Source organism: Diabrotica virgifera, chromosome 4 (genome assembly GCF_917563875.1).
Source record: "Diabrotica virgifera virgifera chromosome 4, PGI_DIABVI_V3a".
NCBI lineage: Eukaryota > Metazoa > Arthropoda > Insecta > Coleoptera > Chrysomelidae > Diabrotica > Diabrotica virgifera.
The window spans coordinates 260,468,700-260,488,455 of record NC_065446.1 but is presented as its reverse complement, the minus strand read 5'-3'; the positions used below and the strand labels follow the sequence as shown (position 1 = coordinate 260,488,455).

Here is a 19,756-nt window from a genome sequence, read left to right as displayed (position 1 = left end):
TCTTTAGGTTTGACTTGAATTCAAACATCTTCAAACAGTTTGAAAAGTTTGAATATTACGTAACGTGTTTATTTTCAATGTTATATGAGACTATGAGACCGCCTTTATTTGTTCAGTGGCGGATCAACTGGGGGTGGGGGAAGGGATAGGGGAAGTTCTCCCCCCTCCCAACAAGGCCCAAAAAGATTTTTTTTACAAATTTCAATAAACATAGAAATGTATTGGCTGATACGATATTTAAACCGCAGACAAACAAATAAAACCAAATAAACGCGCCAGTTAGGATAATTATTAAGGAAGCTTAATGCATATTTATACATTAATTTTTTTAAAATTTAAACCCAAATTTAAACATTTGTAGCCTATATCCGAAAAAAAATTAAATTATAGATATAAAACCATATAGACCTGGATCCCGCGTACCAAACAAAAGTTGCGTATTTTTTATGGGAAATAAGCCACAATTTTACTAAAAAATGAATTTATTAACGTTTCGAAGCCCAAATCGGGTTTCGTTGTCAAAATACAAAATACTATTAAAATAAAACAAACATGTTGTTGCTAAGTAAAAAAATTCTTCTAATAATTTATTTAATCTGACTCATTTATATTGGCAATTCAGACGTATATTATACATTTTAAAGTAGAAGACTTTAAAATGATATCGCCAATATTTATGTGTTGCGTTCCTGGGACGACTTTACTAAAAGATAGTTCATTCGATTACATGAAATCAATCCCAACTCAAGAATATCCGTCGCAAAAAAATCATAGCATGTGATCTGTCTTTAAAAAGACAACCAAATGCAACGATGACAGTAAAATTCTCGCGTTAGAGATTCCATAGTAAATCACGAGGGAAAACCAGGAAAAAACCTCGTGATACTATCCCGACATCGTAAGTATTTGGTCTTACATTTAATCTGCCTTCAAAAAAATACGTAATTATAAAAATGCCACAAGGAAATAGCTTCAGAACAAGATAAACAAAAGTTGATTAATAGCAAGCTGAAAATTTGTTAATAGCTTAACGGTGTCTAGTCAGACAAACTTTGATGTATGGGAACACTGGAACAGAAGAAGTTTTAATTGTGGAAAAGTTTAAAAATTTGGAACGTCAGACTACGTAAACGTTCCATGTATTTTGTCGGACAGAACTTCCAATTGATTTGTTACCATTTCATTAAACTCTCATGCAAAAATCAGACTGGTGTTTATCACCAACTGGGCATTTTAATGAGTGGAACACGAAGAACATGTCAAATAACAGGAATCATGTTGGTTAGTAATAGCAGTCTGATTTTTGCATGAGAGTTTAATGAAAGGGTAAAAAATCAATTGGATTTTCTGACCGACAAAATACATGGGACGTTTTCGTAATCTGACGTTCCAAATTTTTAAACTGTTCCACAATTTAAACTTCCCCTGTTCCAGTGTTCCCGTACATCAAAGTTTGTCCTATTAGACACCGTTAAGCTATTAACAAATTTTCAGCTTACTATTAATCAACTTTTTTTTTGGTACGCGGGATCCAGCTCTAATAACCCTATGGTTAGTTTTGAATTTTCAAGAAATACCAACGAATATACAGCAATGCTAACTTTTGTATTGTGGTACATATTTTGAGTGAACTAGCAGCTTGGTACCACATGTTTTTTCGAACTGGCCCTAAGATAAATAAATACCTTTTTTAATAAAAGAAAGTCATAAAAATTCCAAATCATTTTATTCTGAGCTGTCCATTGAAAAACCAAATAGTCTTATTTTATTGTAACCCTTAAGCGCATACGCGTAACATGTCGCTTATCAAATTGCTCAATGTGTTTTTATTGTATTAATTTTATTCAAATCCTGAGAAAACTAATAAGAATTAAAAAAAATTTAAACGCAGCATGAAAGATTACATTATTTTTGAGGGACGAACATCCCAGAAAACTTCTATAATGTTTATTTTAATAAGTTACAGGAGTGAACATAAAAAGGAAAATTTAGTGTTATTATTAATTGTAAATATTTCATTCAAAGAAACTTTTTATTTATTCTAAGAGACTTTCGGCCCTCGGTAATAACGTAATCTTTTATTCTGCGTTTAAATTTTTCAAAAATACTTATTAGTTTTCTCAGGATTCGAAAAAAATAAATATCTACATTTAAAAGTTTTAAATTAAAACATACTGAAAATTTTTACTTTTATGTGGCACTCATTGTATTATTAATTTTCTTATCTTAATTGGCAACTAACATGTCTATCTCGACAAAAAAGTATATCTGCTAAATAAATTATTTTTCAAACCCTTTCAAACTAGTTTGACAAACAGTTTGAATTTTCAAACCTGTACGATTGACCAGTTTGGCTTGAGTTGAAATATTTGTCAGAAGGATTGATTTGAGTTTGACCTGAAATTAAATCAAACTCAAGTCAAGTTCAAACATTCAAGTCAAACTTGCGCAACTCTAACTAGTATGATTAAGTAGGTATTTTCAATACTAACGAGCTATCACTTGCCACAAATTCATCTGTCACTACTTCGTCACCTGTTATGACTATTCGCGATTGAAACGGAATATAGAGGGCATGTCGAATGCAGGAAAATGGCCGGTATAAATGGTATAAACAAACATTCAATTGAGGAACAGAACAATACCAATATTGGTTTAAAATATTTTAATGTACTCATCATGCTGAAATTTACTAAAAATTTCTTGATAGTGGCCAAATTCCATTCAAATCAACAATTTTCTGGTTTGTTTATACCACTTATAGTAGTTTAAATTTATTCCACCAGAGGTCAGATACTTTGTTTTTCATCGCGAATTCTTCTTCGCGAGAAGCCTTCGTCCGTTTATTTCCTCCCTACAAATTTCACTATTAGCTTTGTTCGCGCTGGACAACCCGAATGTACCCAGAGGGAAACGCTTGCCCATTACAAAATCGAGCGTTCGCGGAGGTCGAATTTTTTCCTCTGAACACCCTCCGGATTTTTAATTCGGTGTTCGCGCAGTACAGAAAAAAGATCCTGAACGTGTCCGGGATACCCTCTCGACGTTCGAGAATTTTGTTTCGGATTTTAAGTTCCCACAGGCGCACAAAGTATTTGGGAAGAATTTCTTGACATTCTGACCACTTCTGTTCTTACTCCGTCCAATTCTTAACCTAAAATATTGTTTTGTTAAACTTGTAGATGTAGATTCTGGTTTTTAAAGTTTTTAAATTATGTAAAGTGTTGTATCATTTCAATATTCTTCAAACAAATTTTAATATTTTTTATATTAAAGCTTTTTTAGTTGTTTTTGTCAATGATTTTCATTTAGTATGTTTATAAATAAGTAAGTAACTTTTCTAGTATTATCTTATTACTTTTCATTCGATATTCGATAATTATCTATTACGGTAGTATTACAATAAATTGTACTCTGTTTTTACTTAATTTTTTCTATCTAGATGAGTTTATAGGGACCTACATATTCTTGTGGTTTATTTTTCAGTTTAACTTATGAGTTAAATTAGTCCCTTATTGAATAATGAATCATAAACAACACATCAAACTTATTCTGAAACTATTTCTTGTATATTTCATTATTTTTGTGGTGTAATAAACCACAACACAATGCCACACCTATCAAATTCAATACATACATATATGTCAATACAATCAAAATTGGAAATGATTGCTTTCAGATAATGTTCAACCCCCAGGAAGTTAAAGGTAATTTTTATATCTAACAAGCTGCAATTTCCAAGTCACTAAACAATCTTTTACTCTCTACAAAAATTTAAGCCGGATTTTGGCGTGGAAATACCAAATTATATTGTCGAAATAATAAAGACGCTAATCAAATTTCTAACTTCTAAGAAAGGCATTGAATAGAAAGTTAATCCTTTGCCTGTTGCTGTTATTCTCTTTCTCGTTGTCTCTTTGTTGAAATAAAAATTTGTCGCATTTGCATTTTTTGTTGACATTGATTTCGAAATAAGAAAGGGAAAGGGACAGGAAAAGGCTTCCGTCTCTAACCTTAATGTATGCAACCCGTCATTACGTTACGAATCCGAAAATTGTTCGTGGAGCGAAAAATCCTGAACATGTCCAGGATAAGTTTACGTTGACGCCTGCGCCTTGGAAACTAATCCCGAACTTACTCTGAATACGTTCGGGTTATCCAGCGCGAATACTACTATTATAAGAAGTAAAACCGTTCAAAAGATACGAAAGGGGAGGGGACTTTTGACCAGCACTGTATATCAAACTAGCTGGCCCGACTAGTTAAAGTTAAAGCTCTGACAGCTCGATTTTTATTTTTAAATTTTGATTTTTTGACGTATATCCCATAATAGTAACGTCATCGATTTGGGCGTGATAACGTCATTGAAAGGTGATTTAATTCTCGATTCAGTAATATAAACACTAACATCATTACTTATACAGGGTGGCCAAAAAATCATTTTTGAATTAAATTAAATGACGCAAAACGAAGAATGTATGAAATTTATTTAACTTAAAATAGATTTTACCGGTGCCAAAAAATATAAAAGAATGTTTATTTTATAAATAAACGTTGCTTTTCACTTAAATTAAATGCCAAACAGCCACCCACCTGCCTCTTAGAAGTTTGAACATTTAATTTAAGCGAAAAGCAATGTTTATTTCTGAAATAATAGCTATTTGTATAACAAGGGAGGAAAGTGCTACTTTTCCTCCCGAGAATGAAGTTTACTGCCCGACGCGTAGCGGATGGCAGTAATCATTCAAGGGAGGAAAAGGCACTTTACTCCCATGTTATACATATGGTTTTTCCACCTTCCTCAAATAACAAGTCATTTTTTCATTTTTACTTAATTTATTTATGTAACTAACCAACAAACTTTATTAGAACTAAAACTAACAAGTAGGTACAATATCTCTGGAAAAGTCAAGAGTGTCAGAATATTTAGTAAATATAATCAAGAACTACCTTAATGAAAGGTATGTCCAGGTGACGAAGCCTAAAGACCTGCAAACCACAGCAGGAGTACCGCAAGGATCCGTACTGGGACCAACATTATGGAATGTTCTGTATAACGGGGTTCTGGAAATTACCTATGGAAGTAAAGTCAAAGCTATTGCGTATGCAGATGATCTAGCGCTACTGATTCAGACTGAAACGAACTGGGACTTAGAAGATATAGTGAATAAAAGTTGTAGGAAAGTATATGACTGGATGAGGGAACAAGATCTCGAATTGGCTACACATAAAACAGAAATTGTCATTTTAAAAGGCCCAAGAAAACGACCCAATCTATCTTTCATGGTAGGTAGTACAAGAATAGAGCCGACAAATTGTACGAAATACTTGGGCATACACCTGGATACAGGTCTTAGATATACCAAACATCTTAGTAAAATAGTCCAGAAAGCAGAAGGAAGGACCACTGCATTATCAAAGATCATGCCAAATATCGGCGGACCAAGCAGTCATAAAAGAAGAATGTACCTTCAGGTAGTGCATTCTACTCTTCTGTATGGTGCCCCCATATGGTACGAAGTTTTAAGAATGACAAAGTATAAAAACATGCTGGAAAAATCACAAAGAAAACCCCTCTTGAGACTAACAAGTGCGTACCGGACTACCTCGACAATTGCCCTTCAGGCAATATCAGGTACGCTCCCCATTCACCTCCTAGCCAAAGAAAGAATGCTATTATATGCAAATGATTACGGCCACTTGCCCCACATAAAGTCTGAGGTAAGAAGACAGATGTACCAAGAATGGCAAGGTGAATGGGAGGCACAAATCGAAAAGGCTCAATGGACCAAAAGGCTCATTCCAGATGTGGTGGCCTGGTCTGCATGTAAGTATATAAGATTAAATTATTATTTTACACAGTTCCTCACCGGCCATGGTTCCTTTAGATCGTATACGTATGTTATCAAGAAGACAGTAGATGACCAATGTTCAGAATGCAACATCAGAGACGACGCTCAACACTGCATATTTGTCTGCAGGCTCTTTGAAAGAGAGAGATTGATTCTAGAAACAAGGTTAGGAGAAATCTCCATTGATAACGTTATGGAAAAATCTTTGCAAAGCAAAGATAACTTTAATGTGGTGGTCGATCTGATAACCGGAATTATGAAGAAAAAGGAGACGCTTGAGAGAGCGAGAGAGGATCAAGGTGGATAGACTTGTACTGGATTGATGGGACTAAACTACGGACGAAGTATATATGTGTATATGTGTTTGTGTGTACTATGTATGTTTGAATGTCTGTATGTGTAAATATGTGTATATTTTAAGCATGACATCGTATAGATAATTATTTGCCTGTTGTATACATTGTTTTCTTTTCTTTTTTCTTTTATCTTTTTGGAAACTTATCTGAGCCGTATTAGGCTTGACAGACTGCCCCGCTGCACTCGAAGTTACATCCGCCAAGGAATTTGTACCGTGTGCACCGGGGGAGAAGGGGGTGGACTTTAGTTGGTAGGCAGTTAGCCAGAGGGTGCCCGTAGGCAGGACTTCTTAGGGGGAAATGCATGGGGGTAAACTCTTCCTCTCTGAATCCAACACACGCTTAGCCATCCTTAAGTGGACACGGCTAGGTACGGTATTTAGAATATTTACCACCTCCTCAAAAAAAAAAAAAAAAAAAAAAAAAAAAGTAGGTACAATATAACTGTCAACTGTCAAATATAAGTCAAATGTCAATGTAAACATTGTTAAATCAAAATAACAATTTACGGTTTTTTACCATTCTGCAAAATACAGGGTGTTTTATAAATAAACGTTAAAATGTATAGATACTTACGTAATAGAAAATAGATATTGTACAGGGCGTCAATAAGTTATATTTCATTAATGTAATACGATGACGTCACAACAAACTTTGCTCCCTACAATCAGGTCCGGAAAAGTATACTTTCGGTAAAGGTAGGTGGAAAACATTTTTTTTTCTTTTATGATAGCAGTAAAATGTATTTTGAGTTAAATAAGTTACGTATTATATTCTTCTTTTGCTGCAATTAATTTAATTTAAAAAATATTCTTTTTTGCCACCCTGTATAAATAATGATGTTAATGTTTATATGACTGAATAGAGAATTAAATAACCTTTGAAATGAGCTATCAGACAACCCCTATTCCTATTTAAAAAAATCATCGATGACGTCAAAAAAATCATAATTTAAAAATAAAAATCGACCTGTCGCATGAGCAAACAGTAGCGATCAACAGGTAGCAGTAAACGCGTTCCAAGATTGCGGCTCTAATTTTGAATATTTTGTCGAGATATTTGGCACACATATTCGTAATATAATAAAGAATGGCGGTACTCGGTACAGAGCCCAATTTCAGAAATATGTTAGTATGTGGAAATTACTTTATGACTAAATAAAATATTGAAAAAAGGAGCCTGTACCGCCATTAAGAAAGACAAAAAAATACACTTTCTTCAAATAAACTTTTTTTATCCCGTGCCTAGATTTTGTGTCACATTGGAACTACTTAAAATCGATTTTTTTATAACAAGAAATCGAACGTCACTGACTTGGCAACATTTCGCGCCTATGTGTATAAAAATTATTATTGTTTTTGATAGTATAAACGTCACTGTCAGTGTCGAATTACCCACGCACTGTTGCCTCACTTTTGAAAGTTCCCAGAACTTTCGCAATCTTGGACAGCGTTTGTTGCTACCTGTTGATCGCTACTGTGTGCTCTTAACTCTGAAAATAATTAAAGTCATGAGATAATAGACCGTTTCCACACTTTATGGATGCACTATATAAGTATTTGATAGTATTCAAGTATTGATTATAGGTACTTACATCATTGGCCTGAAGGAAAAAAGTGAGTGGTATTATACAAACAACACCAGTAATAAAAGCTTGTATTGTTGCTATATAAAATTTGTCCTTTGGGGCAGGCAAATCCCTTCTGTTCACTCCCTGGATCTCATGCAGTCCAAAGACTTTATCCGAAAGAAGTGAAGCTGCAAGATAAGACATTTTGTTATTTGAATATGAATATGGATATTTGGTAGGTAATAAACTATCTTAACCTATGCTCTTTCATTTTGGCATCGATTGGTGCCACTCCTAGACTTCCTCTAATACTCTAATATAATCGTTCTTAATTTGATTTTTTTTTTTCACTCCCCTTATCTATCTCCGCTTTCTCATCCTTTACCACATTCATTCTTTTTTTTACCTATACTAAAATTTTTTCTCTTTTTTCAATTATTAGTTTTTATTGTACAGTGATGAAAAGATGGAAAATATAATACATTGCCAAATAAAAAGAGATAAAACTAGTGGAGATGGAAATGATCGTTATAAACATATAAATTAACATTACATTACATAGTTTCCCACCTTTAGACGTATCAGAAGAGTATGACAACTGTTACTGTGACAGTAGAATTTTATAAAATACTCCTGTCACAGACGTCTAAAGGTGGGAAATTATGTAATATTAATGTTAATTTATACGTTTATAACGACAATTTCCACCTCCACTAGTTTCATCTCCTTTTCTTTCGCAATGTATTATGTTTTCCATCTTTTGCGCTATTTTGCCGGTTATTAGCGCGCTTATCACTGTATAGTAGGTATACCAATTATTGTAATCACTGAATAAATAGATAGTAAAAACATATTCCTATTAATTAAATTAATAAATAATTTAAGCGATTATACAAATAATTGTTATCCAAAAATATTCAAAAACTGAACGAAATCGCCATCTCTATGTTGCTGATGACGACATCGCTGTCAATTAATGTTTACATCTCCTGCCTAGGTTATGTGAGTATATTATTTTACCTAACATTCAGTTCTATACTATCCATCATAGCCGGTCCTATCACTGTTTTATAGAATTTTCTCTTCAGCTTCATTAGAACTTGTCTGTCATACAACACTCCACTCGCTTCTTTCCACTTCATCCATTCAATACTAACTCTCTATTACATTGTAATACCGATCCCAAATACTTAAAACTATTACTTTTCTCGATAATTTCATCATCCAACGATATCATTTTATTTGTAGTAACAACATATTTAAACGAGCATTCCAAATACTCTGTTTTTTGTCCTACTAACTTGTAAACCATTTTCCTCAAGAGATTGTGTTCACTGTTTCACTTCTTGTTCTAAATCACTTTCACTATTTGCTCCTACCACTTTTACCAACAGCATACATTAAGCCGTACAGAATGTTACTTACCCTGTAATTTTGTTGTTATCTTATCGAACACTAATGAGCCTAAATAAGAATAAATCTGTCTCCGATCTATTTTCTTGCCACTGTTTATATAATTTTATTATCTATTTTATTTTTTCTAGACTTCGTTTTCCCACCACCAGGTTTCTTTAATTTCAAACTTTTTCCTGAAATTTTTTTCTGACAAGTATTTACAGATATATAATGATACTGGCCATCTTCCTCCAGATTGTATTAGGACTTCATTCATGTTCCGACACATTTTTTGTACTATTCTGGCCCTGAGTAGACCTTCTTTCTGATTTTTTATTATCTATCGCTTTTCTCTTTTTTTTTTCGCTTTTTCTTTCTGACATTTTGGTTTGAGGAGGTTTGGAGTTGAAGCAAGCTGTATCTCTCCTCGTGTAATACCTACCTACACACACCCAAATTTATATGGAATCAACTGATATTTCTTACTATTTCGTGCGAATTAAAAAAAAACAAACACACGAAGTCAAATAATATTTGTTTTAAAGCAATTTAATAATAAATACATAACAATTAAATAAAACAATAAAGTATTTAACAAACAAGTTGAAAGTAGTTGTTTTACAGTCAATAGCATACAAAATTTCAATGTAATGAGTGATGTTTAAATTATTTTTAATTTTTTTTTGTATTTTGTGGTAGTCAGTGTTTCACCTCTAGTCCTTATGCAAGCTTCAGTTTGCGTGGGCACGCTCCTAATTAAATTATCACCATTTTGTTGTGGTAGGTTGCTCCCTCCTTTAAGAACAGCTTGTACTAGCCGTGCAGTGTTTTGTGGATTATCACGGCGAGCTCTAATTTTTCTTTTAAGCATATCCCACAAATTCTCTATAGGATTAAGCTCGGGTGAGCAAGCAGGCCACTCCAAACAAGGGATACCTTCTGCTTCAATGATGTCTGTAGTCACTTAAATGGTATGTAGAGGTCCACTATCATGCAATAAAATTAAATTTTCTCCTGTTGCACCTTTCTAGAGCCTGACTTCAGGTTATCAACATAGGGGAGAGTTGAACAAAACCGAGTAGGTTGATAAAACCGTGTACCCCTTAATTCTTCTAACTGTCTGCTGCTATCTATTAGACAATGTTAAAATTAATAAAATTAGTGTCCCTTTACCACCAACAGTCGTGTGTATTCATTTCTACCTTATTTGATTAATCTGTGCCGGAGTAGTAAGACCTCACCTGTTTTTTGATGCAGGAAACTCGATTTTTAAGGTAAGTTGATAGCTGTTTTCTCCTCTAATGAATAACTAATGGCCATTTCAAAATTTAATACATGTAGCCTAGTATATTACCTTTAATTTGGCCAAAAATTTTGAATATTATATCATAATTTAAAAATTTATATAACATTTAATGTCTTGTTTACGAGTTGACCGGGTAGTTCGAAAATCGACAAAACCGGTACCCGATTTTATCAGACCTCTTGTTACTTCCAGTTTCTACAGTAGTTTTTTTGCTTTTAGTTAACTACAACGTGTAGTAGCTTCTTCTGTTGAAGAAGCAAGTAAGAAAGCTAGTAGGAAAAATAAAAAAAAATCTCCAGTCGTAAAAAAATTGAAACTAAATGAACTGGATAAAAAAAAAGAAAAAACGTGGTAAAAAGAGCTGCACCAAAAACAAAATTTTGGAGAGATTGGAGGAAGAAGATAATAATGACTATGCGTGTCTATATTACAATTAACTATTTTCAAATTATAATGCGAAGGAAGGCTGGATAAAATGTGTGTCTTGCACCAAATGGGCTTATGACGCCTGTAGTGCCTATGATGATGTAAATGAAGTTTTTATTTGGGACTTCTGTTCATATATTTTCGATTTTTGTTCACATACTTTTAAAAAATATTTTATTTTCTGCCCATTAGTATTTTTACATGGTAATTAAGTTACTACCCGGTTTTATCATACCGGTTGGACAAAACCGAGTATTTTGCAATATTTTCATAAAAATAAAAAAATATGAAAAAAAATTTAAGAAACGCTTTTCTTTAGTTACGAGTGACTAAAAGTACAAATATTATAAAAAAATCAACTAAAAAGCAAAAAATAAAAAAATTGAAAAAATCTAACACATCCGTCAAAGAAAAGCGTGGCGCATGTTCATCGAATAAACGGTTTTCGCCCCGCGCTTTTTTTTAACAAATATGTTAGATTTTTTCAATTTTTTTTATTTTTTGCTTTTTAGTTGATTTTTTTATAATATTTGTAATTTTAGTCACTCGTAACTAAAGAAAAGCGTTTCTTAAAATTTTTGTTTTTCATATTTTTTTATTTTTTTACTTTTTAGTGTTACTCTTTTCAAACATTAAAATATATCGTCATGTTTATTAAAATATGTATAAAACATATTATGATGTACTAACATGAAAAGTAGTCGGAATCGGCAAAAAATTTGCAACTTTATTGTTTATTTCTGAAGCATAACGTAAAGAATTAACGTAAAAATTGAAATTATGTATTGTTCATATCATTAGCTATACAATCCGTAAAAGTTTCAAGTTTTTACGTTGTAGAAAACAAGAGAATTTAAGCGTTTTCCATTAAAATGGTTTTTTTTTATTTAAACAATTATTAAAAATGAAAAAAATTTTTTATTGACTATTCGTGTATTGTTCCCGCTAATGCATATGTCTGCAAATTTTCATTCATTTGCATTGAAGAAAAGGCAGTCAAATTAACGTCTAAAGATTTGACGCAAACTATTGAACTAAATAAAAGCGTTTAATAAAAAAAAATTAAAAATCTAAGAATATTCTTAAAAATTGGCATTGGCATATCAAACTTAAGTCATTTGAGAATATTTGAATCTGCAGCAAACATTTGCTACTCTCACATAGCAAAAGATACAGACTGTTTTTGGAGTGGTACCCGGTTTTGTCCAACTCTCCCCTACCTGTGAGCAGTTAAAGTTGATTGGATGAAAATTAAAGGAGTTTTTTACAGGTCACAAATCTTCTCCAGAACATTACACTTCCCCTTGTATATTTGTGAACAGATCTGACAGTTTTCGTTCTTGCTTGTCTTCCTCGACCTCTAAGTACACGATTTCATGGGTCATCTGATTTTACAGAAATCCTAACTTTTTTTTGAAAATAGCATATTTTGTCAATGGCAGCTATGTACGCCGTTGCTCCCGCTTGGCGGCGCTAGTGTAGTTGGGGGTCAACGTTTTGACAATTCGTGAAGTTTGTATATGGTGTTTCTGTTTACGATTTAATAAATAATAAATTATGGCAAAAAATACGGATCTTGCGGACTGTTTGTACGTTGAAAAACGAATTGAGGAGAAGGAATGCGAGAGTTACTGGAAAAAAAGGAAGCCCTTTAACAGCCTCCACTGTTTATATAGCCATATCTATTTCCTAACTGCCCTGTCCCAGTTGCTTCAAGATCAAATTTATATTTTTTGGCTTCGTTTACTAGATGCTTCAGTTTTCCTTCCTTGGATGATCCTCTTATATTCCACGTCGCTATTTTAGCTAGTTCTTCTTTATTGCCATTATCTCGTTTATTATTTTTCAATTCTCGTTTTCGTTTTCTTTGCCAGGTCATCTTTGTTGGGTCTCCTAATACTGCATTCAATTCTAGTATTTTGCAATGTCTTACTCTATTCTTTCTAGCTGCTCTTTTTCTTTCTTCCATTTCCATAATTCATTGGTATTGTCAGTCTTTGGTACCCTGTTTTTGTGCTATTTCCTTTGATTTTCTCTTCCTTAGCAATTCTTCTTATTTTGGCCATTATTTCCCTTTCCGCCCTTTGTCAGATAATTATTTATGTATATTCTTTCTCTCAGTTGTTTGAGTTTCATCTTATTTTGCATTACTTTGGTCTTTTCTGTCTTGCTATCCATCTCTACCAAATATATTTTGTCTCCCAGCTTTCTTGCTTGCTTCATTAACATTTACTTTTACTCGCATTTCCTTTTCTATGAATTTTTTTTCCTTATTCCCTAGCAAGAGTGGTTGATCGGTGTCAATCTGTAGTCCTTGAATCACAATATTTTTCCTTCTTTCCTCGCTTTCTAATTTTTGTATTCTTTCGTTGGAGATCTTTAATTCATTTCGTAATTGATTAATATCTTGAAGCGCTTTTTCATTAATTAATAAGTTTCAGTTCTTCCATTTTCTTTCGATATTCTTTTTGCTGGAATGCGAGAGTTACTGGAAAATAGGAAGCCCGTATCGAAGGGTAAGCTATATTAATCATCGTCTTAATATTTTAGTTCTATAGCTTAGACCAAAATAAAAATATTTATGTTGATCTGAGTTTGATAGTGAAGTATTCGATTTTTTACAGTCGCATCCAGGGGCAATACGTAATCTGTTTCAACAAAATGTTTATTGCAGATAATACGTGCATTTATTGTCGGTAGATATTTATCCCTTCTTGTTGCTACAATCCACTTTTTTCTTATCAGAATATCTTTGATACGTGACCTCCAACTACACAAGCGCCACCTACGTTGAGCTTTCCAGATTAGCTGCCATTCCTAATGTTCCAGTTTTGCTGGTGAAGATACCAATTTAGGCGATCAATCTTGTGCTACCTGGAAAACTCGGGAACCCATAACTGTCTCCTGCTGTATACTTCTTGGTACGAACTCTTTTTCTTATCGTTTCAACTGAAATAGTTACACCTGTAGCTTCCAAAAGCTGCCTTTGGAGCTGCAGGTGAGAAATGGTTGAGTGTCTTCCAGCTGAAAGGACAATTAAACGATCTTGGAGTGCCGTTATTACTTTTGGCGACTTTCCCTTGCTTTATTTTTGAGCTTTCCTACTTCCTGTTACGTGGCATAGGTTTTGGACAGAACGCCCTGTATTACGTCTAGCTCTACAGCTATGTCCCTCTGAGAGCATTACTTTCTCCACAAGACCAATAATCTTTCCTCGTTTTAAGTTCTATAACCCCACATTAGGCATATTTTCGTTTTTGGAAGCAAAAGTTAGTTTATTTATTTTCGTTCAATTTGCAACTCAAGCAAATAACCTATACCGTACCGAGCTGTACTATCATATTGTCTTATATACTTGTTTATTTTTAATAAAAACCTTTATTCTTCGCAACAATAACAAGTTTTTTCAAAAGAAATAAATATTACTTTGAAATACATGGTGATTCCATATAAGTTTGGATGTGTGGATGTCCGAGATATTCCAATTTTTTGGTTTTGATTGTATTTAAGACTTCCATTTCTTTATTCATATTTTTCAGATCCTTTTTGTTTGTGACGTGTTCTGTTCATGATATTTTCAGAATCCTTCTATGCACCCACAACTCGAATGATTCCAATTTCTTCATTTATGCCGTATTCAAGGTCCAAGCTTGTATTTCGTAAAATAAAGTGGAGAAAACATACCACCTAGCCAACCTTACATCTTCAGATCTATTGTGCAGAGCACTTTTCTTATTTTGTTAAAATTTGGTCTAGCCTTTTCTATTCTAATTTTAATCTCCTGGAAGTAATCATTTGTGGAGTTGATCGTTGTTCCAAGATATGCATATTATTCTATTCGTTCGACATTGATTCCGTTTATGAGAAGATTCTCGTTATTTCTTTGCGTTTTAGATATTCTCAAAGTTTGTCCTCTTGATGTTCATTACTAGACCCACACCCATATAATATAATAATTAAGATAATAACGATTTTCAAATTTGCACTCTATATAACATTTCATGTCTATATTATCATTATAAGTAGGCAGATAAAATTAAATTTTGAGAATAGGTGTGTCTTTTATCAACATAACAAAACAAGATCTATTGTTTAATTCTAAAAATTGATTTTTGAAAACACTTCAGATGTAGAGATCGAAACATCGAAATAGTTTAAAAAAAGTTTTGAAGCAACAAGAAGCCAGAAAAGCGAGAAAAATAAGTATGAAAAAATTGAAACTGCAGTCAAGCTCTGAAAATATTTTCCTTTAGCAAACTTTTTACTGAAAATTTTTTAAACAAGAATAAAACAAAGTGAGTTGTATTAAAAATTCAATTGATTATCAGTAGTAATTGCACAAGAGCTCTGAAATTATTGAATTTTTCCCGAGTGACACTTTGACAGTTTTAATTTCACGAGCCGAAGGCGAGTGAAATTATGTCAAAGTGTCACGAGAGCAAAAATTCTATATTAATTTCAGAGGTCGAGTGCAATTTGTTGCGATTATTTCATGAATAAAACTGTTCAAAACCAAAATTTTATTGTAACTTATTTATGTAGGTACCATTAAACGCACAGTTTTTATAAATATTTGACGATTGAAAGCCATCACTTTTATAATTTTTAAAACATTAATTGTCATTAATGTCACTGAATGTATTTTTTCATAGCAACGAAGGGCAACTGACGTAATATGCTTAACCACGGGAGATTATCAAAAATTATCACCTTAATTTGCATCTCTGTAGCTTTCTATTGGTCAGAATATCCTATGAATGAAATAATCGATATTATTTATATATATGTACTACTTTTATTTTTTGTTATTAGGTTTTCACTGAATTTGTTTTTGAAAAAGTTTATTTTTTAATTAAACGTTTTATTGTTTTTTGAAAATTTTGTTACTAATGTTATATATCCAGCTACGAAAAAATTATTTCCTTGGGGATTTTTTATATAATAAACATTAGTTAAGAATAATACGAGCAAACGTGTATATGAAACAAGGAAAGAATGCGAACAATAACAACGGACAAAAAGAAAACAAAACAACAACAACAAAATGGAATGTGGTGTCAATGAGAATCGTAAAATATAACTAAAAATCTCATGCACACAATTTATATTTAAAATATCGATACTAACCTTTTTTTAGATCAAAATTATCCATCTCTACTGAACTGACTATCCAAACTATCTATCTACCTATCTACTTATCCATCAATAATTATTGAGTAACGGCTTCACTTATAGTTTTTTATCACAAAATCAGTTTGATTGTATATTTTGTTTTGCGATAAAATTATCTATAAGTTTCTTAGATTAAAAAATGATTATTAATATATGTACGTATTAAAAATATTGACTAAAAAAAATTCTTTAGATTCTTGAAAGTTTTGTTTAAAACATGTAAGTGTAATTAGTGGTTTACAGGGTATTGAAGTATACACGTACGTTTCTATGTATTCACTTATTTATTTATAGTCCCAGTGTAATAAAAATTTACGTACAATATGTACCTATAATTATGTATAATAAAAATAATATGTATCCACTCGTTTATTTTGTAATTTCTGTACTTTTAACCATTTAATTTATTAGTTTTTATTTTAATTTATTTGCACTTATTTTTAATTTATTTGTATTAAACTATTTACATTAAAACATAATTTTTTTTATTAGAAGTTTTTTTATTAAAAAACTACATAAGAAATTTTTTGCAACAAATGGAATCCCTCTCTCTTTTTAGTTGTACTTTTACTCTTTGACCATAGTTTGTTCTGATGATGGCTTTGTACGCAGAAAGGGAAAGGAGTTTCCACAGCCTGCTCTGTACAAAGAGCAAGTTTCCACAGCCTGCTTTCTTTGTTGTCCAAACGCGTCATCAATATGACAAGAGTGATCAAGAGAGAACAGCATAAGTTAGATGAAAATGAATTTTCTTTTCTTCTTTTAATAATTAATTTATCTTAATCTGACGGTCTTGAGTTTTTCTAAGAACAATTTTTTTCGGACCCCCTTAATGAACTCCCCTTTATTAAGAGCCCATAAATACAGGGTGTTTGGTAAAGAATGGGCCATAGCTTAACCTTACATTCCTGAGCTTAAAATAGGTCGATTTAAGCTAACTTACCTCAGTACAAAAGTTGATAATAACCGAAATACAGGGTGTCAAATTTAAACTTTTTAATTTTATTTATTTTTGAATATTTCATGACAGGCATGGTACAACAACACGAAATTTGGTAAGTTGTGCTAGTACTGTACAATCTAATAAATTATGTTAAAGAAACGTTTCTGGCTACTACCAGAGGCGTGCGACGGGGAAACGTGAATGGTTGACCCTTCCCAAATTCTACACCACTGGCAGAATTGCTATTTTAGTGCAATTTTTTGATTCTCCAATACTTTTTATGTAGAAAATATACTCTTCATTCGCAACGATAAAGCCATTAGTTTTCGAGATATTTGAAGCTAAAAACGAAGAAGCATAATACATTAATATCTCGAAAACTATTGACTTTATCATTACGAATGAAGAGTATATTATTTGCATAGAAAGTATTGGAGACGCTAAAAATTATGCTAAAATAGCAGTTTCATCAGTAGAGTAAAATTTGGGAAGGGTCAACCATTCACTTTCGCCTATCGTACTCCTCTGGTATTAACCACAAACGATTATTTAACATAATTTAGTAGCGTGTACGTACAGTACCTACACTTTCTGCCAAGTACCATAAGGATATGTGAAATAGTTTTATAGTACCGGGCACACATATTTCTTAAAGTTTTAAATAAAGAATAAATTATTTAAAAAAAGAATACTTTAAAATAATTTGACATATCCGAGTGATAGTTGGCAGAAAGCGTAGGCACTGTACACTCTTCTAAATTATGTTAAATAATCGTTTCTGGTTACTACCAGGGGCGTACGACAGGGGAAGTGAATGGTTGACCCTTCCCAAATTTTACTCTACTGATGAAACTGCTATTTTAGCATAATTTTTAGCGTCTCCAATACTTTCTATGCAATTAATATACTCTTCATTCGTAATGATAAAGTCAATAGTTTTCGAGATATTTGAAGTTAAAAATGAAAAGGCACACTTATTTTGATTAATGTATTATGTTCCTTCGTTTTTAGCTTTAAATATCTCGAAAACTAATGGCTTTATCGTTACGAATGAGGAGTATATTTTTTACATAGAAAGTATTGGACAATCAAAAAATTGCACTAAAATTGCAATTCCGCCAGTGGCGTAGAATTTGGGAAGGGTCAATCATTCACGTTCCCCCGTTTTACGCCTCTGGTAGTAGCCAGAAACGTTTGTTTAACATAATTTAGTAGGGTGTACACAGTGCCGGATTTAGGGTACTTGCGGCCCTAGGCCAAATTACCCCGAGCGGCCCAAGCATAAAGCACATAATATTAATACATAAGGTTTATTTTAATTTTATTTTTTAAAATTGATACAACATTGGTACTACAAAAAGTACATTGGTAAATCACATTAAACATTTTGACAGGCGACATTTTGCGCCTGTGCCCTTCCGGGGGAAAAGTAGATACAGGTGACAGCAAAAGACTAAAAAAAGCCGAGTTGAAAAGACTTTATAAGTAAAAGAACAAGCAAAATAATATGAACTGTATAACAGTAAAAGGCTACAGTACTGAAAAATAAAAATATTAAGAATACCACAAATAAACTTTTAGATCGTTAAATTATCAGACTATTCTCTTATACTGAAAAACGTCAATGTCATGTTCTTAATTTGGATAAAGTTGGATTAGTGATTAACAGTGACACTCGCTCCACTCCATACTCATAATAAATCTCATATCTAAACTCTAAACACTCACTTTTCTAGCTTTTTTTGCTGCAAAATCTTTAAGGTGAAACAGTAGCGATCAACAGGTAGCGAAAACGCGTTCCAAGATTGCGGCTGTAATTTTGAATATTTTTTCGAGATATTTGGCAAACGTATTCGTAATATAATAAAGAATGGCGGTACAGAGCCCAATTTAAAAAATATATAAATATGTGGAAATTACTCCGTAATTAAATACAATATTAAAAAAACGAGCCTGTACCACCATTAAGAAGAACAAAAAATACACTTTCTTCAAATAAACTTTTTTACCCGATGCCTAGATTTTGTGTCATTTTGGAACTACTAAAATTTTTTATTTCATTAGTAGTTCCAAAATGACACAAAATCTAGGCATCGGATAAAAAAGTTTATTTGAAGAAAGTGTATTTTTTGTTCTTCTTAATGGCGGTACAGGCTCGTTTTTTAATATTGTATTTATTTACAGAGTAATTTCCGCATATTAATATATTTTTCAAATTGGGCTCTGTACCGCCATTCTTTATTATATTACGAATACGTGTGCCAAATATCTCGAAAAAATATTCAAAATTACAGCCGCAATCTTGGAACGCGTTTTTGCTACCTGTTGATCGCTACTGTTTCCTCTTAATCAAATCGTTAGGAGATGGGTACTTAGTTTCGGCTCTAATGCTATTTAAATGGGATTCATTTTTTTCAAATCCTGAGAAAACTAATAAGTATTTTTGAAAAATTTAAACGCAAAATGAAAGATTACGTTCTTACTGAGGGCCGAAAGTCCCTGAAAACTTCTGTAAGGTTTATTTTAATAAGTTCCAGGGGTGAAAAACTAAGAGAAAATGTAGTGCAATTTTTAATTTCAAATATCTCGTTAAAATAAACTTTTTATTTATTCTAAGGGACTTTCGGTCCTCGATAATAATTTAGTCATTCATTCTGCGTTTAAATTTTTTAAAAATATTTATTAGTTTTTCAGGATTTAAAAAAAATGGACTCCATGTCCGTGGTAATATTTTGC

The 19,756-nt window shown here is 32.4% G+C and overlaps 1 protein-coding gene across 1 annotated transcript in view; it reads right to left on the bottom strand.

Annotated features, from left to right (window-relative positions):
* The window catches only part of LOC114325673 (uncharacterized), an 85,197-nt gene that overhangs the window by 29,355 nt on the left and 36,086 nt on the right, over nucleotides 1-19,756 (bottom strand). The window contains exons 10-11 of the mRNA XM_050649528.1: nucleotides 16,033-16,081; nucleotides 7,803-7,966 (exon numbers count right to left, since the gene is read on the bottom strand). Coding sequence (XP_050505485.1) covers nucleotides 7,803-7,966; nucleotides 16,033-16,081 — 213 coding nt within the window. The remainder of the gene's footprint in view (nucleotides 1-7,802; nucleotides 7,967-16,032; nucleotides 16,082-19,756) is intronic.